At 45.2% G+C, this 20,650-nt stretch overlaps 1 protein-coding gene across 8 annotated transcripts in view; it reads left to right on the forward strand.

Annotated features, from left to right (window-relative positions):
- Positions 1-20,650, forward strand: part of relch (RAB11 binding and LisH domain, coiled-coil and HEAT repeat containing) — a 143,775-nt gene that overhangs the window by 6,544 nt on the left and 116,581 nt on the right. For all 8 annotated transcript variants that reach the window (XR_015078559.1, XR_015078560.1, XM_085989267.1 and 5 more), the window contains exon 2: positions 16,335-16,424. Coding sequence is in view for 6 of the 8 variants with exons in the window: in XM_085989267.1 (XP_085845393.1) it covers positions 16,335-16,424 (90 nt within the window). In the remaining 2 variants the exon portion in view is untranslated. The remainder of the gene's footprint in view (positions 1-16,334; positions 16,425-20,650) is intronic.

Here is a 20,650-nt window from a genome sequence, read left to right on the forward strand (position 1 = left end):
GGAGGGAGAGAGAGGAAAGGAAGGGGAGGGAGAGAGAGGAAAGGAAGGGGAGGGAGAGAGGAAAGGAAGGGGAGGGAGAGAGAGAGGAAAGGAACGGGAGGGAGAGAGAGGAAAGGAAGGGGAGGGAGAGAGAGAGGAAAGGAAGGGGGGAGAGAGAGGAAAGGAAGGAGAGAGAGAGAGAGGAAAGGAAGGGGAGAGAGAGGAAAGGAAGGGGAGGGAGAGAGAGAGAGGGGAAAGGAAGGGGAGGGGAGAGGGGGCAATGAGGGGGATTAGTCAGCTTTTCGTGGACAGACTCCCAAGTGGAAGCTTTAACCTGAGGCAGTCGAGAGACTGAGTGGTGGTGGGATTGTGGAAGGAGTGGGACAAATACATTGGAAGGAAACCAACAACACCATTGTACTTGCATAGCGCCTTTCGCGGCCCAAGGCGCCTCACAGGAGCGTTATCAAACAAAATGTGACACCAAGCCACAAAAGGAGATGTTAAGAGTAGATGACCAAAAGCTTGGTCAGAGGTTTTAAGGAGTGTCTTAAAGGTAAAACAGAGATTATGGGAGGGAATTTCGAAGTTTAGCGCCTCAGCAGCTGAAGGCCTGGCCACCAATGGTGGAGCGATTAAAATCGGCAAGCTCAAGAGGCCAGAGTTGGAGGAGAGCAGAGAGATCTCAACGTTATGCTTTTGGAGGCGAGATAGATACAGTCCACTTTGGGTCATGGGGCTTAAGGTGATTATTGGAGGGGGGGGGACGCGATCGGAGGAGGAAAGGCGTCAGTATGGGGAAAGACCAAGAAAAAGGGGATACAATTGAGGGTCAGTCTAGAGGATGTTGGGGAATTAATTATATTGTCTTTTAGTAAGTAAAATTGTTAGAATTCTCATTTTATAAATGATTTAATTTTATGTGACGGTAATCATTAACGTTCACTCCATTTCTATTTCATATCTTGGGTATATATAAAAATATTACTTTACATAGTCTTGGATATAGACTGGTGTACTGTGAGCTATATTTCACTTAGTATTTGTAGTTTATTTTCCTTTGTGCGTGGTAGTAATGCTCGACGGCTGCAGTGTGCTTGTTTTGTATCAGATATCCCTGTTTGTGATGTTCAGTATGACGGTCATGTATGATATGAATGCTACCTGATGTGTCTTGTTCTGTGTGATCACAAGACAGGTTTGGATGGAGAAGGTCCTTTTAGGCTTTTTGATTTCATTTCCTCTGGACCGACTGGTTTGCATTCTAGCATCTAGCTGTTTCTTACACAAGTTCAGTGCCTTGGCTTTAACTGGTGTCCCATCAATCTGTTCCAGCTCTAGTTCAAAGAAACCGTTGACCCTGGGTTATGTCTGTCTGTGTGATGTCCATATTGCATTTTTTTTTAAAACAGTTTCTACATTTTTCTTCTGCAGCAGCTAAATATTACCCACCCTAGATTTCTTCTGTTGCTATTTGTAGTGACATCCTGTGTTGACAGGACAGATTGTGCATGTTGTTGGCAGATGGAAGCATGTGCTGTGAAAAATTGCCTCTTCCCAGTTGATATTGTAACAAAATTAGTGCTGTACAATATTAATTTCTCAACTATTGCTATTACTTTTGAGTGCCAGAAGTTTGTGGGCTCAAGTCCCACTCCAGAGACTTGAGCACAAAACTCTAGGCTGACGGTCACTCCAGTGCAGTGCTGAGGGAGCTGCGCTGTCGTAGGCGCCGTCTTTCGGATGCGACATTAAACCGAGGCCCCGTCTGCTCTCTCAGTTGGACATAAAAGATCCCATGGCACGATTTCAAAGAAGAGCAGGGGAGTTCTCCCCGGTGTCCCGGCCAATATTTATCCCTCCGTCAACATCACTAAAAACACATTATCTGGTCATTATCACATTGCTGTTTGTGGGAGCTTGCTGTGCGCAAATTGGCTTCTGCGTTTCCTACATTACAACAGTGACCACACTTCAAAAAGTGCTGCATTGGCTGTAAAGCGCTTTGAGATGTCCAGTGGTCATGAAAGTTGCTGTGTAAATGCAAGTCTTTTCTTTTTGATTAGCTTATCATGCGACTCAGGAAATTCATAATCAGTTAAATGCATCTACTGTAAATAACCTTTTTGTAATCCCATTTAACGATGTTTCATGCCTCCCTTTCTGCTCCATAGTGTAACCGCAGCGGAAAGAACCACCAGTCTTCTACCCTTGCTGCATACGTTTATTATAAATAGCATTTAGTATTAACAACTTTGAAGGTGTCGGCTGTGAGTCAGAAAGTTGTGGGGTCAAGTCCCACAACAGAAACTCGACTGCATAATCTAGTTGACATGGCAGCGATGCACTGTCTGGGGTGCTATGTTTCAGATGGCAGCGATGCACTGTCTGGGGTGCTATGTTTCAGATGGCAGCGATGCACTGTCTGAGGTGCTATGTTTCAGATGGCAGCGATGCACTGTCTGGGGTGCTATGTTTCAGATGGCAGCGATGCACTGTCTGGGGTGCTATGTTTCAGATGGCAGCGATGCACTGTCTGGGGTGCTATGTTTCAGATGGCAGCGATGCACTGTCTGGGGTGCTATGTTTCAGATGGCAGCGATGCACTGTCTGGGGTGCTATGTTTCAGATGGCAGCGATGCACTGTCTGGGGTGCTATGTTTCAGATGGCAGCATTGCACTGTCTGGGGTGCTATGTTTCAGATGGCAGCAATGCACTGTCTGGGGTGCTATGTTTCAGATGACTTGTTAAACTGAGATCCCATCTGCCCTTTTGGGTGGATGTAAAAAATTCCATGGTCTTACTCAAGATGTCCTGGATAACATTTATCTCTCGACCAACACTGCAAAAAAAGCACTGTCATTTATCCCATTGCTGTTTGTGGGACCTTGTTCACAAATCGGCTAGTGCATTTGTCTACATTTACTAAAGTGACTGCACTTCAAGATATGTAATACCCTGGGAAGCACTTTGGGGTAGTCGTAGGTCGTGAAAAATGCACATTAGTGTAAGATTAGAGTGAAATTTAATCAGGGTAGTGATTGGTAACCATACGAGTCCTTTGCTTGAACTCTCGACTTCAAACAATTGAATGTACAGAAAGCTCACCCAGTATATGGCGCTAAGACGAAGCATGCATTTGCACAACAAAATGGTGTCGCTACAAAACCATTTTGCTTCGCACCAAGACTGCAACTGTAGTATGAATGCTGAACCTGACACTGGAATGGAACAGAGGGGAGTGTTCGGGCCTTCACGCCTAATTTCCCGTGCTAAGTTTTGTATTGGTGCCAAGCGGTTTCCACTTCGCACTGACTCTAAACTTGAGGAGTGTGAATACATCATCATTCTTATACCGTAAAAATAAGTTTCAAATTGGGTGGTTTACAGCAAACATTGATTTCTGTGGAGATATCACGAGCAGCTTTTTAACTAGATCACCATGTTGTTGTTGCAGTTATCTAGCAATCAAATTCATTGTGTTTTTAAAAGGAGTGTTATGGGGATAGAGAGAGAAAAAATAACTGCATTGTGGAAAGCATCTCTCCAAAAAATCTGTCCCCTTCCAAAAACAATTAGATATCTGTTCCAAATGGAGATATTTCTATTCGTGCAAGTCCGTAACATCCTCCTGCAGATCTGCCCTCCAGGGGCTCTTTCATTAGGGAAAAAAACCTACTTGGCTAATGAGCGGGTCTCTGAGCAGCGCCACTGACCCAACTGAGGATTAGATTTCTACTCCTGGATGCCTATCCTAGTGCTCAAACAGAAGTCAAAGGCTAAACCAATGACAGACACTAGTTCCTTGAGCAGTTACTGTCATTAAGAATAATGAAAGATTGCTAGCATATTCAAAACGTTGGCCCAGAAATTCGGGTTGGGGGCTTCCCTCGGGTGCAAGCCCCCGACCTGCACTTACCTAGCGCGCCGGCCGTTGTGCTGTGGGCTCGCGTGGGATTCCGATCCTGGGCCTGCTCCAACTGCCGGCGCGCAGTGCTTGCGTATCCCAGGGGCGCAGTTAGTTCGAAGCGTCCCCTGGGATCACGTGGGCCATGGAGAGCCAATGGTAGCAGGGAATGCTTCATTCATAAGTTTGACAGGAAGATCTGTCAAACCTATACAGGAAACTCGATTTACCGGCACTTAAATAACCGGAAAGCTCTGTTAACCGGCAAAATTCAGGAGTAGGTTCGGGTAAGTTTTACTTCATATTAGTGGCCGTTCCTGGATCTGTGGCTGTGTAACCGGGGTTCCTGCACCTGTTGCCATGCAACAGGGACACCTGGATCTTGTGGCCGGGGTTCCTGCACCTGTTGCCATGCAACAGGGACGCCTGGATCTTGTGGCCAGGGTTCCTGCATCTGTTGCCATGCAACAGGGAAGCCTGGATTTGTTGCTGTGTACGGGGCTCTTGTACCTTTTACTATACCTCTCTGCAATCCGGACTTTTTGATAAACCAGCACCATGCTGGTCCCATCAGTGCCGGATAAAAAAGAGTTTTCTGCAAATACTATAAGCCCCAAAACATCACTAAAACTTCAAATATTTTTTTTTTAAATCACATTTTTAAAATAACTATATTACATGAAATAACTATTTTAAACAATTTAAATTTTTGAAAAAATTAATTACATTTTCTAACAGGGCTAAAAATAAACTTACATTTCTTTAAAATATTAAAAAATAATAAACCTGTGGAAAAAATGTTTTAATTAATTCACCACTTACCTTGTTAATAGCAGGCCTTGTGCCTGCTTTTTAAAAGTGTAGCTGCTGGAGACTTACCCTCCCGGAGAAACCTGCAAAAAAAAACGTAAGTTCGATGCGCACGCGTTCAACCTCTGAACCCCTTCTTTCAGGGGAACGGAAGTTCCGGTTTCCCGCGCATGTGCAGTGCATGCAGGAAACCGGCACTTTCGTTGGGCTTACGCGTGAGTACCCAGTGCGTACCCACCCGTGGGGACCCGAATTTCTGGGCCATTAATGAATGGAAAATATTCACTTACTAAATTAAGAATGTTAGATGCTTGATACTGAAGTATTCTGCATATTTAAATATAAGTTTGGAGTGTGGGCATTTCATTCGATGCTTTTTCCTCCAATACATGCTTTTTTTTTAAAAAGGTCCCATGAAACCTATTTGTAGAAGTTACATATTATTCCCATCTAAATACACCCAATGCTCTAATGCTTTTAGAAATAGAATGTACCTTTTTTCTAATCAGCTTTTGATGGCCATAAAGAAAGGAGCACTGAATCAAATCTCTAGAATTTGCAGACAGCTCAAGATAAATGTTACTTTTCCCACTCAGACTTGAGCACAAAAATCTAGGCTGACACTCCCAGTGCAGTACTGAGGGAGCGCTGCACTGTCGGAGGCGCCGTCTTTCGGATGAGACGTTAAACCGAGGCCCCGTCTGCTCTCACGGGTGGACGTAAAAGATCCCACGGGCACTATTTCGACAGAAGAGCAAGGGAGTTCGCCCCGGTATCCTGGGGCCAATATTTATCCCTCAATCAACATCACTACAACAGATTCTCTGGTCATTATCACATTGCTGTTTGTGACCGCTTGCTGTGCGCAAATTGGCTGCCACGTTTCCTACAGTACAACAGTGACTACACTTCAAAAAGTACTTCATTGGCTGTAATGCACTTTTGAACGTTGTAAAAGGCGCTATATAAATGCAAATCTTTTAGTGAAAGGCTGTGTGCTATTTACACTGACTGCAGTGTTCTATAGCTGCATCTAGTATCTCTAATCATTTAATCAAATCACGTCTCCGTATTTTGGTTATTGCAGTGTTGATTTCTTCCTACTATAGCTTCTTCCTTTGAAATTTCTCCTTTTCAGACCTTCCTCTGAAGGCAATGCTGCATGCTTGCATATTATTCAGTACAGTGGCAACATCCCTGTGGCATGTTGTCTGTGGTTAATTAATGTGCGTCCGCGTCCTGATCTTGCGCAATTGGTGAGGGGGAAGCATCACGGCTGAGTCAAACCGTGTCCTCATTTGTCTTCACAAGCACACTTCCAACCAACAGCTGCCAAGTTGTGAACCGGAGCAAGTACCCTGGTTGTTGCCTGTGTTTTAACCCCTTCCCATTTCTAGAATGTCGTCTTAGGCAGTACCTCGGAGCCGAGGATGACTTGCTTCCACACTAAAAATGAGTTCTCGGGTGACTGATGAGTCCAATGCGGGACCTACAGTCTCTGTCACAGGTGGGGCAGACGGTGGTCGCAGTACGGCGTTGCGGTCTATCGCTGTTGGGGTTGTCCATGAGGCTCCTGACGTTGCAGGTCCCGAATATCGGGTGGAAGATGCCTGTGCGTGAATTCTTTTAACGCTGGGTGGCCGTTGCACACCAGCTACCACACGGGCTTGACAGAGCACGGTCTTGGTCCAACGGCAAGGGGGTCCAAGACGATTGGAGACCAGGCTCTGCTACAACAGCCTAGCACACACACACACATTTCTCGAAGTTACATCACAAGACCCCCTGCCTCCAACAGTTCTAGAATGTAGACCCAGCTACGTAACACTGCAGTCAGTTTGTAGACTAGAAAAAATAAGTCCTGATCATTACATTCCAAGAAAACTATGTGCGGATTTTTGCGAGTGAAAGGGCAGCCTTTTTCAACAGTCTTGGGGCAAATTATGCAGGTCTGCTGACTGAGCGTGGACCAGGGATTGAACATGGTGCCACCAAAAATCTAGGCTGACACTCCAGTGCAGTGCTGAGGGAGTGCTGCACTGTTGGAGGTGCTGTCTTTCGGGTGAGACGTTAAACCGAGGCCCCCTCAGGTGGACGTAGCAGATGCCATGGCACAATTCCGAAGAAGAGCAGGGGAGTTATCCCCGGTATCCTAGCCAATATTTATGATGCTATGTATTTCGTCATTGAGTCATCCGGGGGGCAAGCTGGAAGGCTCCATTTTGGCACATTCCACTGTCTTCCATTGTTGCAGACTTCTGCTGAACTTCCAATCGCACCTGCACAATCCAAAGATGCTATGGCCAGCACAAATTTTCACTTTTATCCTGAATTAGATATGGCAAATAAACAATAGCTCCGATATTCTGCAGCTGTAGTAACAGATATGCGTATGCTTCTAGAAAAATGAGCAAGACATATTATAGCATCATCATAGCATGAGGTGCTTTGTGTCTGAGCAAAAACATTTCTATTTAGCAATGTCCTGGTTTTAAAATAACTCAAGACACAGCATCCTTTGATTCATGACAGCGGACTTGATGGTAAAGTGCCATTCGCGTTGATGAACCAATAATATGTATAGCAATACTTAACACGAGAAACTCTAGGTTACGTGGGGTACAGTTGTCTAGTGGTTAAGGTATTGGATTAGCAACCCAGAAGTTGAATTCAATTTCACAGTGGAATTTAAACTCAATAAATCTGATATTATGTGAGCCAACACCAGGAACAGTGGCCAGCAATGTTCCCTGTAATTTGTGTGTGTGTGGGGGGGGGGGGGGGGTCCCTTTAACAGGCTGCTCATGCCAATTATCGCACATGCACGGTTTCTTGCATTGAAAAGCCAGTGATCAGCCTGCGCGGGACCTCCAGACCCACGCAGCTTAACGGGAACGTTGGTGGCTATGATAGCTTGGATTGTAATATAAAAACCCAACTGGCTCACTAATGGAAGGAAGGGACCTGCTCTGTGGTGGGCACGTAATGCCCTCAAAGCAACTAGGAATGGGCAATAATTACTACCATGCCAGTGTCGCCCACATCCCAAGAACTAGGATTAAATAGATAGATCGATGGGTTCCATCTTCATTCCAGAGTTTGGGACCATCCTGCAGTTCTTTACTTTGGAGCAAGTACATATCCTGATCATCAGGCTCAAGAAAGTGGTGTGCCGATCATTGCATGTGAAAGAACGCGATTATTCACTGGTCTTGGGTTTGTTTGTTTTGGAATGGGCATGCGATCCTTTTAGTTCCTGTATGTTTGTCTGCACAGCAAATGCTAATCTCTCATCAATTTCATGATTGTTGATTTCCGACTGCAGAACAAATTGTTGTCTCTAATTTTACCTGCAGAATGTCATTAAGTGGACATTAAAATACAACCCCAGTTTATAAAGTCCAGAGACCTTTACTGAAAAGAGTGCTTTTTTAAGAAATTATCAACTGGGGTTGTATTTTAACAGATCCGAGTGTTAATGGAAAATTCACAACGATTTATTAGTTTTATCACAGATTGGTTTTTCCATTATTGCCCATTCCTAGTTGCTTTGAGACACCACAGAGCAGGTCCCTTCCTTCCATTAGTGAGCCAATTGGGTTTTTATATTACAATCCAAGCTATCGTAGCCACCAACGTTCCCATTAAGCTGCGTGGGTCTGGAGGTCCCACGCAGGCTGATCACTGTGAACCATCTTTGGTAATTCCTGCGCACAATGATGCCCTCCTTCCACATGTCTGGCCATAAACGTGCAACTATTGACAAAAGTGATATTGCTGGTCCTGAACTATCTTGCATCACGTTTGAAATACCACCTTTTGGTTGCATGAGTGTAAAGCTGTGAGTTCTGAAAGTGTAGCTTTCATTTTATTTAGATAGATGGATAGAGACAGACTCCATAGCATATGGAAATGTTTTTTCTGTCCTTTCATAAGAAAGAAAGAGACTCTCATTTCTACAGCGTATTTCGCAACCACCGGACGTCCCAAAGCGCTTTATAACCAATGAAGTACTTTTTGAAGTGGCGTCACTGTTGTAATGTAGGAAAGCAGCAGCCAATTTATGCACTGCAAGCTCCCACAAACAGCAATGTGATAACGACCAGATAATCTGTTTTTGTGATGTTGATTGAGGGATACAATATTGGCCCCAGGACACCGGGGAGAACGCCCCTGCTCTTCTGTCGAAATAGTGGCCATGGGATCTTTTGCGTTCACCTGAGCGAGCAGATGGGGCCTCGGTTTAACTTCTCATCCGAAAGGCGGCACCTCCGACAGTGCAGCGCTCCCTCAGTACTGCACTGGAGTGGCAGCCTAGATGAAAGCCATTACATTCAGCAATCTCAGATGAGCTCACCATGGTAGAACTTTCATACTTAAAGGTAAATGAAGTCTCTTTCAAAACACAAAACTTTAAGACTTTTACAATATCAAAATAATTGAAGCTCACAGTATGAGGGGGAATAGCTTTTGCCTTGGTTACATTGGATCCCTTTGGCGAATTGTAGTGCTTCACTTTGGGAGGCATGGTATGATCCCATTTTACAGTACAAAATCTCTTTGCTGCCTGTCCCTCTGGTACTGTTGTGTGTAAATTTTACTTGCATAGGCAGGCAGTGCTGCTTTGGCAACACGAAGCTTGCTGGGAAACTAATGGAAGGTAATCTGCAGTCGCTTCCAACTGCAGTGCCTCAGAATTTGACAGATGTCGCACCCAATTCTTGAATGATTGGGCTTACATAATAGAATTTAGCCCATCTTTATACAATGGGTAGTAGCATGCTATTCCTGATGCTAAAAGGAGAATGTGAATCAGACAAACTGTATAACTGCCTGTTTGTTGTTGTTTCGTATGACGGGAAAAGCTTATGCCTAGTTTGACACTCCATTTGACACTCACCTATCCACCATGCCATTGACTTCCTCAAAGTCAACCAGATTGGTCAGACATGTCTGACCATTCACAAATCCATGCTTGACTCTGCTTGATCAACTCCTACTTATCCAAGTGCTCAGTCACTCTGTCTCTGACGCTGGATTGCAGTAACCTCCCCACAACTGGTGTTAAACTGACAAGTGTATAGTTAGGTAATTTCTGCCTCCCTCCCTCCTTTAATAATGGGGTGTAATTTGCAATTTCCCAATTCATAGGCACATTCCTGAATCTAGAGTGTGTTGGAAAATTATGACCAAGGCATCAGCAGTTTCTTCCCTTATTTCTTCTACCCTGATGAGAAGCGGGGGGGTGAGCAATGAGAGGATTAGATGAGTCTAATGTCAAAGTACCTAAACGTTTTAGTGAGGAAGTGTTAGAGGCAGAACAGGACATTGTCATCCATGCCTTTGTTACCTGTAGATTTGACTACTCCAACGCACTCCTGGCCGATCTCCCATGTTCTACCCTCCGTAAACTTGAGGTCATCCAAAACTCTGCCCCTGTCCTAACTCGCACCCAGTCCCGTTCACCCATCACCCCCTGTGCTCGCTGACCTACACTGGCTCCCGGTTAAGCAACGCCTCGATTTTTAAAATTCTCATCCTTGTTTTCAAATCCCTCCATGGCCTCGCCCCCTCCCTATCTCTGTAATCTCCTCCAGCCCCACAACCCCCCGAGATATCTGCGCTCCTCTAATTCTGACCTCTTGCGCATCCCTGATTTTAATCGCTCCACCATTGGTGGCCGTGCCTTCAGCTGCCTGGGCCCTAAGCTCTGGGATTCCCTCCCTAAACCTCTCTGCCTCTCTACCTATCTTTCCTCCTTTAAGACACTCCTTAAAATCTACTTTTTTGACCAAGCTTTTGGTCATCTGCCCTAATTTCTCCTTATGTGGCTCGGTGTCACATTTAGTTTGATAATCGCTCCTGTGAAGCGCCTTGGGACGTTTTACTATGTTAATAAAGACTCTATATAAATACAAGTTGTTGTCGTCATCGGTCCATGTTGCACAGAAGTAGGGCTGGGTTTCATCACTAGCCTGATATTAACGGGCTGCAGGGAAGGCTGTAATCGGCTATAGAACCCGGAATGAACAGGGACATGGAGGCCCCGTCAATTAGAATATTGGTGGGCCGCCTTCCGTCTGGCAGCCGGGGGGGGGGGGGGTGGAAGAAGAGGAGGAGGAGAGGGAGTTAGGCTCATGATCAAGTGGGGGTGGCTGGAGATTGGGGCCAAGCTGGAAAGGGGAGGAGAGACGAAGCTCTAGGCAGAGATCATGGCTGGGGGAGGCCAAAGGCATCCTTGTGCGGCCTGGGGGAGCATGTCTGCTCCTCCTGACTGACGAGGAGTGCTAAAAGAGCAGATCTTCAGCACTTGCCTTCAGGAGTTGGCAAGCTCCCGCCTCGGATCAGCCTCTGGGCTGCCGACAGCTTGAGCCTCCCACTCACTCCCAGTTAAAATGAAGTTGCAGCGCCAATTATGTCATCGGGTCACAACTTTGAAATGTTAATTAGGCCCCCGCCTGCCTTTTGCGGAAGCCGCCTCAATGGGCTGATTTCTGTATGTTAATATTTAAAGGGGCGGGTTTGGGGTCTGCTTGCTTGATATTAATTTAACCCCCTCTCTCGTCCGTGGGACGTGAGGTTTAAAATCGGGGCCTATGGGTCTGCATCATACTGCCAAGGTGTATTGTGTAAATGATGGCGGGGGTTAAGGATGGACTATTGTGGTACACGGAAGTGGCTGCATGGGAAGTGGAGCAGGAAGAGAAGCCATTGGAGGTGGTGTAATGTCTGTGTCACAGAATCACAGAAACCCCACAGTGCAGATAGAGGCCATTTTGGCCCATCGAGCCTGCACCGACACATATCCCACCCGATCCCCGCAACCCCTACACCAACACATATCCCACCCTATCCCAGTAACCCCACGTATTTAATCCCCCCTAACACTAAGGGTCAATTTATCATAGCCAATCAACCTAACCTGCACATCTTTGGACTGTGGGAGGAAACCGGAGCACCCGGAGGAAACCCACGCAAACACGGGGAGAATGTGCAAACTCCACACAGACAGTCACCCGAGGCCGGATTCGAACCCGGGTCCCTGGCGCTGTGAGGCAACAGTGCTAACCACTATGCCACCGTGCTGCCACTCGGGACAGCTTTTAGTGGAACCAGGAGAGAGCAGTGTCTAGGTGGACCGCAGCGGGTACTTGGACTTGAAGGATGGAGTGGTTAAATATCGAAGGAGGGTGAGGAGTATGAGAGACGTGAATTTATGACCATGGTTGCACAGTGCAGGCTCATTGTCAAATCTGGCTTCTGCCCCACCCATAACAATCTCAAACAAAATGTGGTAGGAATGTTGCAAAGGAACAACACATTACAGGCCTTAGAAAAGGAATGTTTAGAAATAGGGCGGTTGTTGGAGAGCATGCCTTCTCCTAAGGCAGTCCCTCAGCACCGAGGGTGACTTGCTTCCACATTAAAAATGAGTGCGCAGGTGACTTATGAGTCCAATGCAGGACCTACAGTCTCTGTCACAGGTGGGGCAGATGGTGGTTGAAGGGGTGGGTGGGTGGGGTGCTTGGGTTGATGTGCGCTCCTTGCGCTGCCTGCGCTTGGCTTCCGCTTGCTCCCGGCGAAGTGACTCGAGGTGTTCGGCGCCTTCCCGGATGCTTCTCCTCCACTTTGTGCAGTCTTGGGCCAGGGATTCCCAGGTGTCAGTGGGGATGTTGCACTTTTTCAAAGAGGCTTTGAGGGTGTCCTTGAAGCGTTTCCTCTGCCCACCTGGGGCTCTCTTGCAGTGCCGGAGCTCCGAGTAGAGCGCTTGTTTTGGGAGTCTCGTATCGGGCATGCGGACAATGTGACCCGTCCATCGGAGCTGATCGAGTGTGGTCAGAGCGTTGATGCTGGGGATTTTGGCCTGAGCAAGAACACTGATGTTGGTGCGCCTATCCTGCCAATGGATTTGCAGGATCTTGCGGAGGCAGCGTTGGTACCTCTCCAGTGCTTTGAGGTGCCTGCTGTACATGGTCCATGTCTCTGAGGCATACAGCAGGGTGGGTATCACTGCTGCTCTGTAGTAAGCAATTAGAAAGGCATAATGGTATGTTAGCCTTTATTGCAAGGGGGTTGGAGTAAAAGAGTAAGGAAGTGTTACTGCAATTTTATACGGCTTGGTGAGACCACACCCAAAGTACTGTGTAATGTTTTGGTCTCCTTACTTAAGGAAGGATATACTTGCCTTGGAGGTGGTGCAACAAAGGTTCACTAGATTGATTCCTGGGATGAGAGTGTTGTCCTATGAGGAGAGATTGAGTAGATTGGGCCTGTACTCTCGAGTTTAGAAGAATGAGAGGTGATCTCATTGAAACATGTAAGATTCTAAGGAGGCTTGACCGGGTAGATGCTGAGAGTATGCTTCTCCTGGCTGGAGAGTCTAGAACCAGGGGTCACAGTCTCAGGATAAGGGGTCGGCCATTTAGGACTGAGCTCGGGAGAAATTCCTACACTCGGAGGGTTGTGAATCTTTGGAATTCTCTACCCCAGAGGGCTGTAGCTGCTCAGTCGTTGAGTATATTCAAGGCTGAGATCGATAGATTTTTGAACTCTAAGGGAATCAAGGGATACAGGGACCGGGTGGGAAAGTGGAGTTGAGGTAGAAGATCAGCCATGATATTGAATGGCGGAGCAGGCTCGAGGGGCTGTAGGGCCGACTCCTGCTCCTAATCCTTATATGTAGCATGGAGGAGTTGAGGGGAGATATCTTGAAGGGTATGTGATTAAAATCGTCTTGTAAAAGATGGGAAGGCACCAGAGATTAGAGCTAATAGTTTGATATTGGTGAGCATGGGCTGAGGAAATGTAGCTGGGTGTTCAGGAGCTGGGGTGAGAAGGGATTGAGAGAGACTGGCAGTCTGCATGGACGAGCTGAGTTAATTGAGTGGGCAGTAGGCCACTATGGCAGCCACACAGAGATGTTTTAGTGAAGTGTATGCTATTGCAATCTTTCTGTTGCTGGAAATGTCAGCTTTCCACCTTTTGTGGCAATGTGTATGAGTAAACTGTGGCTTTGGAATCCAGATTCTTACTTTTGTTTGCCAGCATGAGCTTGTATCGTTGAATTATAAAACTGACATCTGAATGTAGCTGGGGTGTTGTTTGAGTGCTTTGGTAGAAAAGTGGATTATATCTGGATTTCTTGATTACTGTAGTCCTAGCTGTGTATCTCTGAATATCCACATCAAAACAATCATTCAATAAAAGTCCATTATGATATTATTCAGGACTTGCTGATAAGACTTATAGCTGGTCAGAAATATTAAACAAACCGAAAATCTTAGAATGATGGATTTAGTGTGAATCATTGAGGTGCCAGCTGTGGCTCAGTGGGTAGCACGCTCTCCTCTGAGTCAGAAGGCTGTGAGTTCAAGGACCACACTGAGGGAGTACTGCACTGTCAGATGTGCTGTGTTTCGGATGAGACGTTTAACCGAGGCCCCGTCTGCGCTCTCGGGCATAAAAGATCCTATGGCACTACAGGAAACTTCACGATATCCGGCACCGACGTGATGCTGATCTATGAAAACTTCCGGACAGACCAGCGCTAATGTTGAAGGATACGGAGGTTTTCATCTCCGTATCTGACAACAAACACTGTTGCTTAGCAACAGCTTGTAAACAGTCGGCCCGTACCTTGGAAGCGTCTCTGTAGCTTAGCAACAGCTTCAGAGAGGCTTTCCAGGGACTGACTGTTTTATAAAAAAAAATGCTAGGAAAAGAAAAGAAAAAAAAAAACCTAACAAAACGGCTGCTGATTTCTGCCGTTAGATCGAGGTTTCCGGACATACAGCCTCCGGATAAACCAAAGTTTCCTGTATTTCAAAGAAGAGCAGGGGAGTTCTCCCCGGTGTCCTGGCCAATATTTATCCCTCAACCAATGTCACTAAAAGTGTATCACATTGCTGTTTGTGGGAGCTTGCTGTGCGCAAATTGGCTGCCGTGTTTCCAACATTACAACAGTGTCTACACTTCAAAAAGTACTTGGCTGTAAAGTGCTTTGGGACGTCCGGTGGTTGTGCAAAGCGCTATATAAATGCCAGTCTTTGATTTTTAACTTTAATTCAGAATGTCACAAATACAGACCATCGCCTATATGTCTATAAATATATTCAAAATCTTGCAACTGTGTGCACTTCCTGTCAACATTGGTATCATTATAAATTTTTATGCCCACTTCTACGATGGAAGCTGTCTGTAAAATGTGTCACGTCACAATTTCCCTTTAATGGAGGTGCTGCAGTACCATTGGTGGCCTGAAAGGTGCAAGTGCAACATCGGAACAGGAGGAGGCCATTCAGCCCCTCAAGCCTGTTCTGCCATTCAGTGAGATCATGGCTGATCTGTATCTTCACTCCATCCACCTGACTTGGCTCCATATCCCTCAATACCCATGGCTAACAAAAACCTATCAATCTCCGATTTAAAATTATTAATTAATTGAGCTAGCATCTACTGCTTTTGCGGGAGAGTGTTCCACTCTTTGCGTGAAGTGGTGTTTCCTTCCTTCTCTTCTAAATGGCCTGGCTCTGATTTATGGTTATGTCCCCTTGTACTAGACTCCCCCCACGAGCAGAAAATGTTTCTATCCTATCAATTCCTTTTTTAAAAAAATAAATAAATCCTAAAACCTCAATCAAATCATCCCTTAACCTTCTATACTCCAGAGAATCCGAGCCTAGTTTCTGTAATCTCTCCTCATAATCGAACCCTTGGAGCCCTGGTAACATTCTGGTGAATCGGCGCTGCACTCCTTCCAAGGCCAATATATCCTTTCTACGGTGCATTGTCCAGAACTGTACACAGTACACCAGATGTGGTCTAAGCAGAGCTTTGTATAGCTGTAGCAAAACTCCCTTCCCTTTTTTATATTCTAGCACTCTAGCTATAAAGGCTAACATCCCATCAGCCTTTTTGATATTTTTTTTGTACCTGACCCCCTACATTTTAGTGATCTGTGTACGTGGACCCCGAAATCGCTTTGGACCTCCACTGTTCCTAGCTTTTCACCATTTAAAAGAAATACTCGGATCTTGCCATTTTTGGTCCCAAATGAACATTACCTGTGTTGAAATCCATCTGCCATAGTTTTGCCCACTTAATCTGTCACTTGGTCTTCACTTTCTATAATGAGCGCCATGGAAGATTGACTAGTATTTTACAAATTATGCTCGTGGCCACTCATTTAGGGATAAATATCGCTATGGTATAATTGAGAAGTTGAGCCCTCTCATTAAATTAGGAAGATTGCAATTCTCAGTGTAATGCCAAAAATGGAATGAAGTCTTGGCTTCCTAATGCAGATAATCCATTCTCTTTTTTATTTGTTCATGGGGTCTGGGGGTCGCTGGCGAGGCCAGCATTTATTGCCCATCTTGATGAGCGTACAAAGTCAACAATTTCAAAAACATGAAACTAGCCACCAAGTGAGTAGAGCTTGGCGCATCCTGCAATGTGCAAGTTGCAGCCTGCAGTATAACTTGCTTGCTCTGCCTGGTCACAGGCCAGTAGTGTCGTGTAGTATAACAGCAGCCTTGGAGCACATTACATGGCCACAGATTCACTTGGCGAATTTGATAAACCGAAATAGTGCGAGCGTGGATGTAAAGTTTGACTCCCATGTCTTTCTCTTGATAGATCGAGCTGGCAGCGTAAGCACCCTAGATTCGTTGGATTTCGCGCGGTATTCTGATGATGGAAACCGGGAGACGGATGAACGGGTGGCAGGTAAGCACCATCTCGCAAGTCTTGGTATAAACGTATACACCATATCTCTGATACTGTACCTCTTCAGATTCTTGCTAAATGTGGCAAACTTGTGTGATTAAGTCTCGTTTAGGCTGGACAAATCTTATTTTTGCACATTTTGTCGTGGTGTTTGGTAAAGGAATTTCTATTTTATTGAACGTAAATTGTGTTGAAAGTATCTTCCCTCCCCTTAAATTGTGCTATCCCCTATCTATGCTATAAAAGTATGGCTATTCACAAAGTTCATTATGAAAGTTTCTCTTTCCAGACTTTAATGTATAAATTTATGAGGGGCCTAGATAGTGGATAGGAAGGACCTATTTCCCTTAGCAGAGAGGTCAATAACCAGGGGGCACAGATTTAAAGTAATTGGTAGAAGGATTAGAGGGGAGTTGAGGAGAACTTTTTTCACCCAGAGGGTGGCGGGGGTCTGGAACTCACTGCCTGAAAGGGTGGTAGAGGCAGAAACCCTCATCGCATTTAAAAAGTACTTGGATATGCACTTGAAGTGCCGAAACCCACAGGGCTACGGACCAAGAGCTGGAAAGTGGGATTTGACTGGAGAGCTCTTTTTCGACCGGCACACAGACGATGGGCCGAATGGCCTCCTTCTGTGCCGTAAACTTCTATGATTTTAACTGCAGTGCTAATGTAAAAAGCAACAGTAGGCACAGAGTTTCAAACTAAAAGTGAGTCGCATGAGGTGATCGCTTGGCCAGGAAAGTTTTGAATTTCAGTTTCGCCTAAAGTTTGCCATTGCTCGTTCCTTAAAAGGCAAAGTTAGATGTGAGGGAGGAGTACTAGTGGACGGGTCCTTTTGGTATTCACCTTCGTTTCTTTTGTTTGAACCAAGAATAACGTTTGGGTTTGTGGGTAGAACAAGGTAGGAACATTTCAAAGATAAAGATTTAGTGCCATTTCTCCTGTGCTCCTGCAATAGCATACACCTCACTTAAGCATATTTGTTTGGCAGCCATGTTTTAGCATTTTAGCAAGCACCTACTCTAAATGTACTGTAAATGTTATATCTATAGTGGCTGCCAATTAAACACATTGCCACATTGGGGAGACCAAACGCAGATTGGGTGACCGCTTTGCGGAACACCTCCGTTCAGTCCGTAAGGGTGACCCCGAGCTTCCGGTCGCCTGTCATTTTAATTCACCGCTCCATTCCCACTCGGACCTCACCGTCCTTGGCCTCTTGTATTGTTCCACGGAAGCTCAACATAAACTCGAGGAACAGCACCTCATCTTCCGATTAGGCACTCTGCAGCCTTCCGGACTCGATATCGAGTTCAACAATTTCAGATCATAACCTCGGCCCCTATTTCATTTTTTCTTGTAATTTTTCCACTCCTTTCCCCCCCCCCCCCCCCCCTTTCCTTTTGTTTCTCACACCTGGTAGCTATCTCTTGCCCTGCCAGTACACTTTACACCTAATCTCCGCTTATTACCCTCTCGTCTAGCTTCTAATACCTTTTATTGTCTCTTTTACTTCTTTTGTTTCTTTTATTCTTTTGTCCGATCGCAGCCCTGCCTCCGATCTATCTTTTCTTTCCAGTTTTGAAGAAGGGTTCGACCCGAAACGTCAACTCAAATTTCTCTTCACGGATGTTGCCTGACCTGCTGAGTTTTTCCAGCATTTTCTGTTGTTATTTCGGATTTCCAACATCCGCAGTATTTTGCTATCGCCACAATTTATTCTCTTTGCAACTGTAACACTTTGTAGGAAGGAATACTTGGCGAAGCTTAATGTTGAAATTATATCCGGTACTGAAAAAATGAATTACATTTTGCACTTGTCTAAAATGCAGTATGTTCAACTAACAAATTGTGACATTGGAATTCAATATTTAAATGAAGCCCATTTGCATTTTTTCCATGTGCAGAAATAATTGGAAAAGCTGCTAACATGTTGAGTAAGAAATAATAGCCCGGAGTTTGCGGTCAGCGGCGAAGCGAAGGCATTTGCCGCTGGCCCTGAAGTATGCTCCGCACAAGGATCCCGAGATCCCTGTGTCGAGAACTGTGTTTTCCAACCTTCAATTCAATTCACTGTAGTGGGGATCCCCTTGCGCGAGCTGCTGTGACGTCAACAAGCTGTCTAAGCAGCCAATCAAAACGCAGAATTCTCACAGAGCGAACAAGGAAGTGAGTAAGCTCTTAATTCCAACTTTTTAAAATAGTTAGAGCAAAATAAAGATTGGGGCTCTCGCATGGGGGAAAGGCAAACCTGAAATAAAGATTGGGGAAAAATATATATATATATTTTTATTAAAATGGACAAATTTCACACTGCACAAAATTTAAATTAGTTTCCCAGGACCTTAAACATTTGGTTAGCAGTAATAATGCTGTCTAAACCCCAGTTACACCTAATTCAGTTGGGTCTAACTTTTAATGGGGAATTTAACAGTGTAATTACCACAGAAGAGACAAAGTTTTTGTCAGTTTCAATGATTTGGGTGATCACACTGATTCACAGCTGTGGGGAGTGGATGCCTGTTTCTGGGCTGTGAGTGACAGATTGCAGCTTCAGGATTTCTGCATTCGCCAAATCCTGAAGTTGCGGTCAGTTTCAAAGGCAGAATGATGGCGAACACGGCCATCCCGACTACAGATTCCGCGCTACATGTCGTGCCTTGAATTTATTGAACTGTCGAGTTATTTTTGTGCTTTAGCGGGGTCACTAAATTGTGCAGTTTACACGTTTAGGTAGCTGTAGCCAGACTGAGTTAAATGCTGCTTTGTTCGTCTGAGATGTCAAGTGCTGTAGCATTTAACAGCAACACGACTGGACATCAGCTAGCGTGATACTGATTTTTGAGAACATCATGAGTGATCTAATGTTTTATTTGCAGAGTATCTTAAATGAGGATTTGTCCAGCCAAGCATTGTGTGTTTTATCAAGTGATGCCTTCTATTTTGACTGGAAGAGGAGGAGAAGTGGAGGTTTTATTTCTCTCAATTTGCCTTTCTGTATAACAGGCACAGAAATAGCTTGCCAACTGACACTGGAATTGCTGCTGGTATTCACTTAAAATTAAAAATGCAAATATTTTCTCCTGTTTTGTTGCTGTTAATTTACCCACCACACGCACTTGTGCCTCCTCAATCAGCTTCGAGCCTGGAATTATAGAATCATAGAAATTTACGGCACAAAAGGAGGCCATTCGGCCCATCGTGTCTGTGCTGGCCGAAAAAGAGCTCTCCAGCCTAATCCCACTTTCCAGCTCTTGGTCCGTAGCCTTGTAGGTTGCAGCACTCCAAGTACTTTTTTAAATGTGATGAGGGTTTCGATTTCTGCCTCTACCACCCTTTCAGACAGTGAGTTCCAGACCCCCACTACCCTCTTGAGTGGGGAAAAAAAAGTTCTCCTCGACCAATGTTTCCTATAAGCTGCGCAACGCTCTGGACCTCCCGCGCAGCCGGCATGCACAGTTTTTTTTTTTTAATGGGCTGCGCTGCCCCTTAAAGAGGCCGCGCACCCCCCAAAAAATTAACGGGGACATTGTCCTCAGCTCCCCTTTAATCCTTCTACCAGTTACTTTAAATCTGTAGCCCCTGGTTATTGACCTTTCTGTCTAACAGGCATAGAAATGGATTACCAAATGACAGTCAATACCAGTGACTCATGCATTTCAACAATTTCAGCCCTTCTTGAGAAGTTGCTAAGTGAAGTGCATCATTGGTGAATGTGGACTGCTGATGGCTGCAATACTCCGTTTTCTGATTTCCTTTATCAAAGTTGAGGTGAACATTTTGCGTAAAGTTACAGGCAGCTCAATAACCTATATGTAACCTGAAAGATGTCATTGTGCATTTTAGGCTGAAGGATACGGTAGTTTGTAATAGGAATGTCAATAAATGATTTGATTTCATTATTTAAATCAGCACTCGACTGTAACCTGTGTGAGGCTAAGTGAAACTGAAGATTTTTTCAGAGCTCCAATTATGTCCTGCAAAGTCACTGCAACTTGGCTATAATTGGATAGAATTTCCACAACTTTGACTGAAAATATTATTTCTCCAATGAGAAGTTAGGGATTGACCTTGCTCTCCAGGGTAAATTGAAGTAGATATACTTGGCCTTTTATACTGTACGAGACCTACACTAGCACCCCGAGTTTCTGACGCATGGGTCTCCTGCAGCTGGCTGCAACTCTAAGGTAAACTTGCAGGGATTCCCCAAGTCCGTCAACCAA

Source organism: Somniosus microcephalus, chromosome 5 (genome assembly GCF_052327205.1).
Source record: "Somniosus microcephalus isolate GS21.2 chromosome 5, FLI_Smic_1.0, whole genome shotgun sequence".
Lineage (NCBI taxonomy): Eukaryota > Metazoa > Chordata > Chondrichthyes > Squaliformes > Somniosidae > Somniosus > Somniosus microcephalus.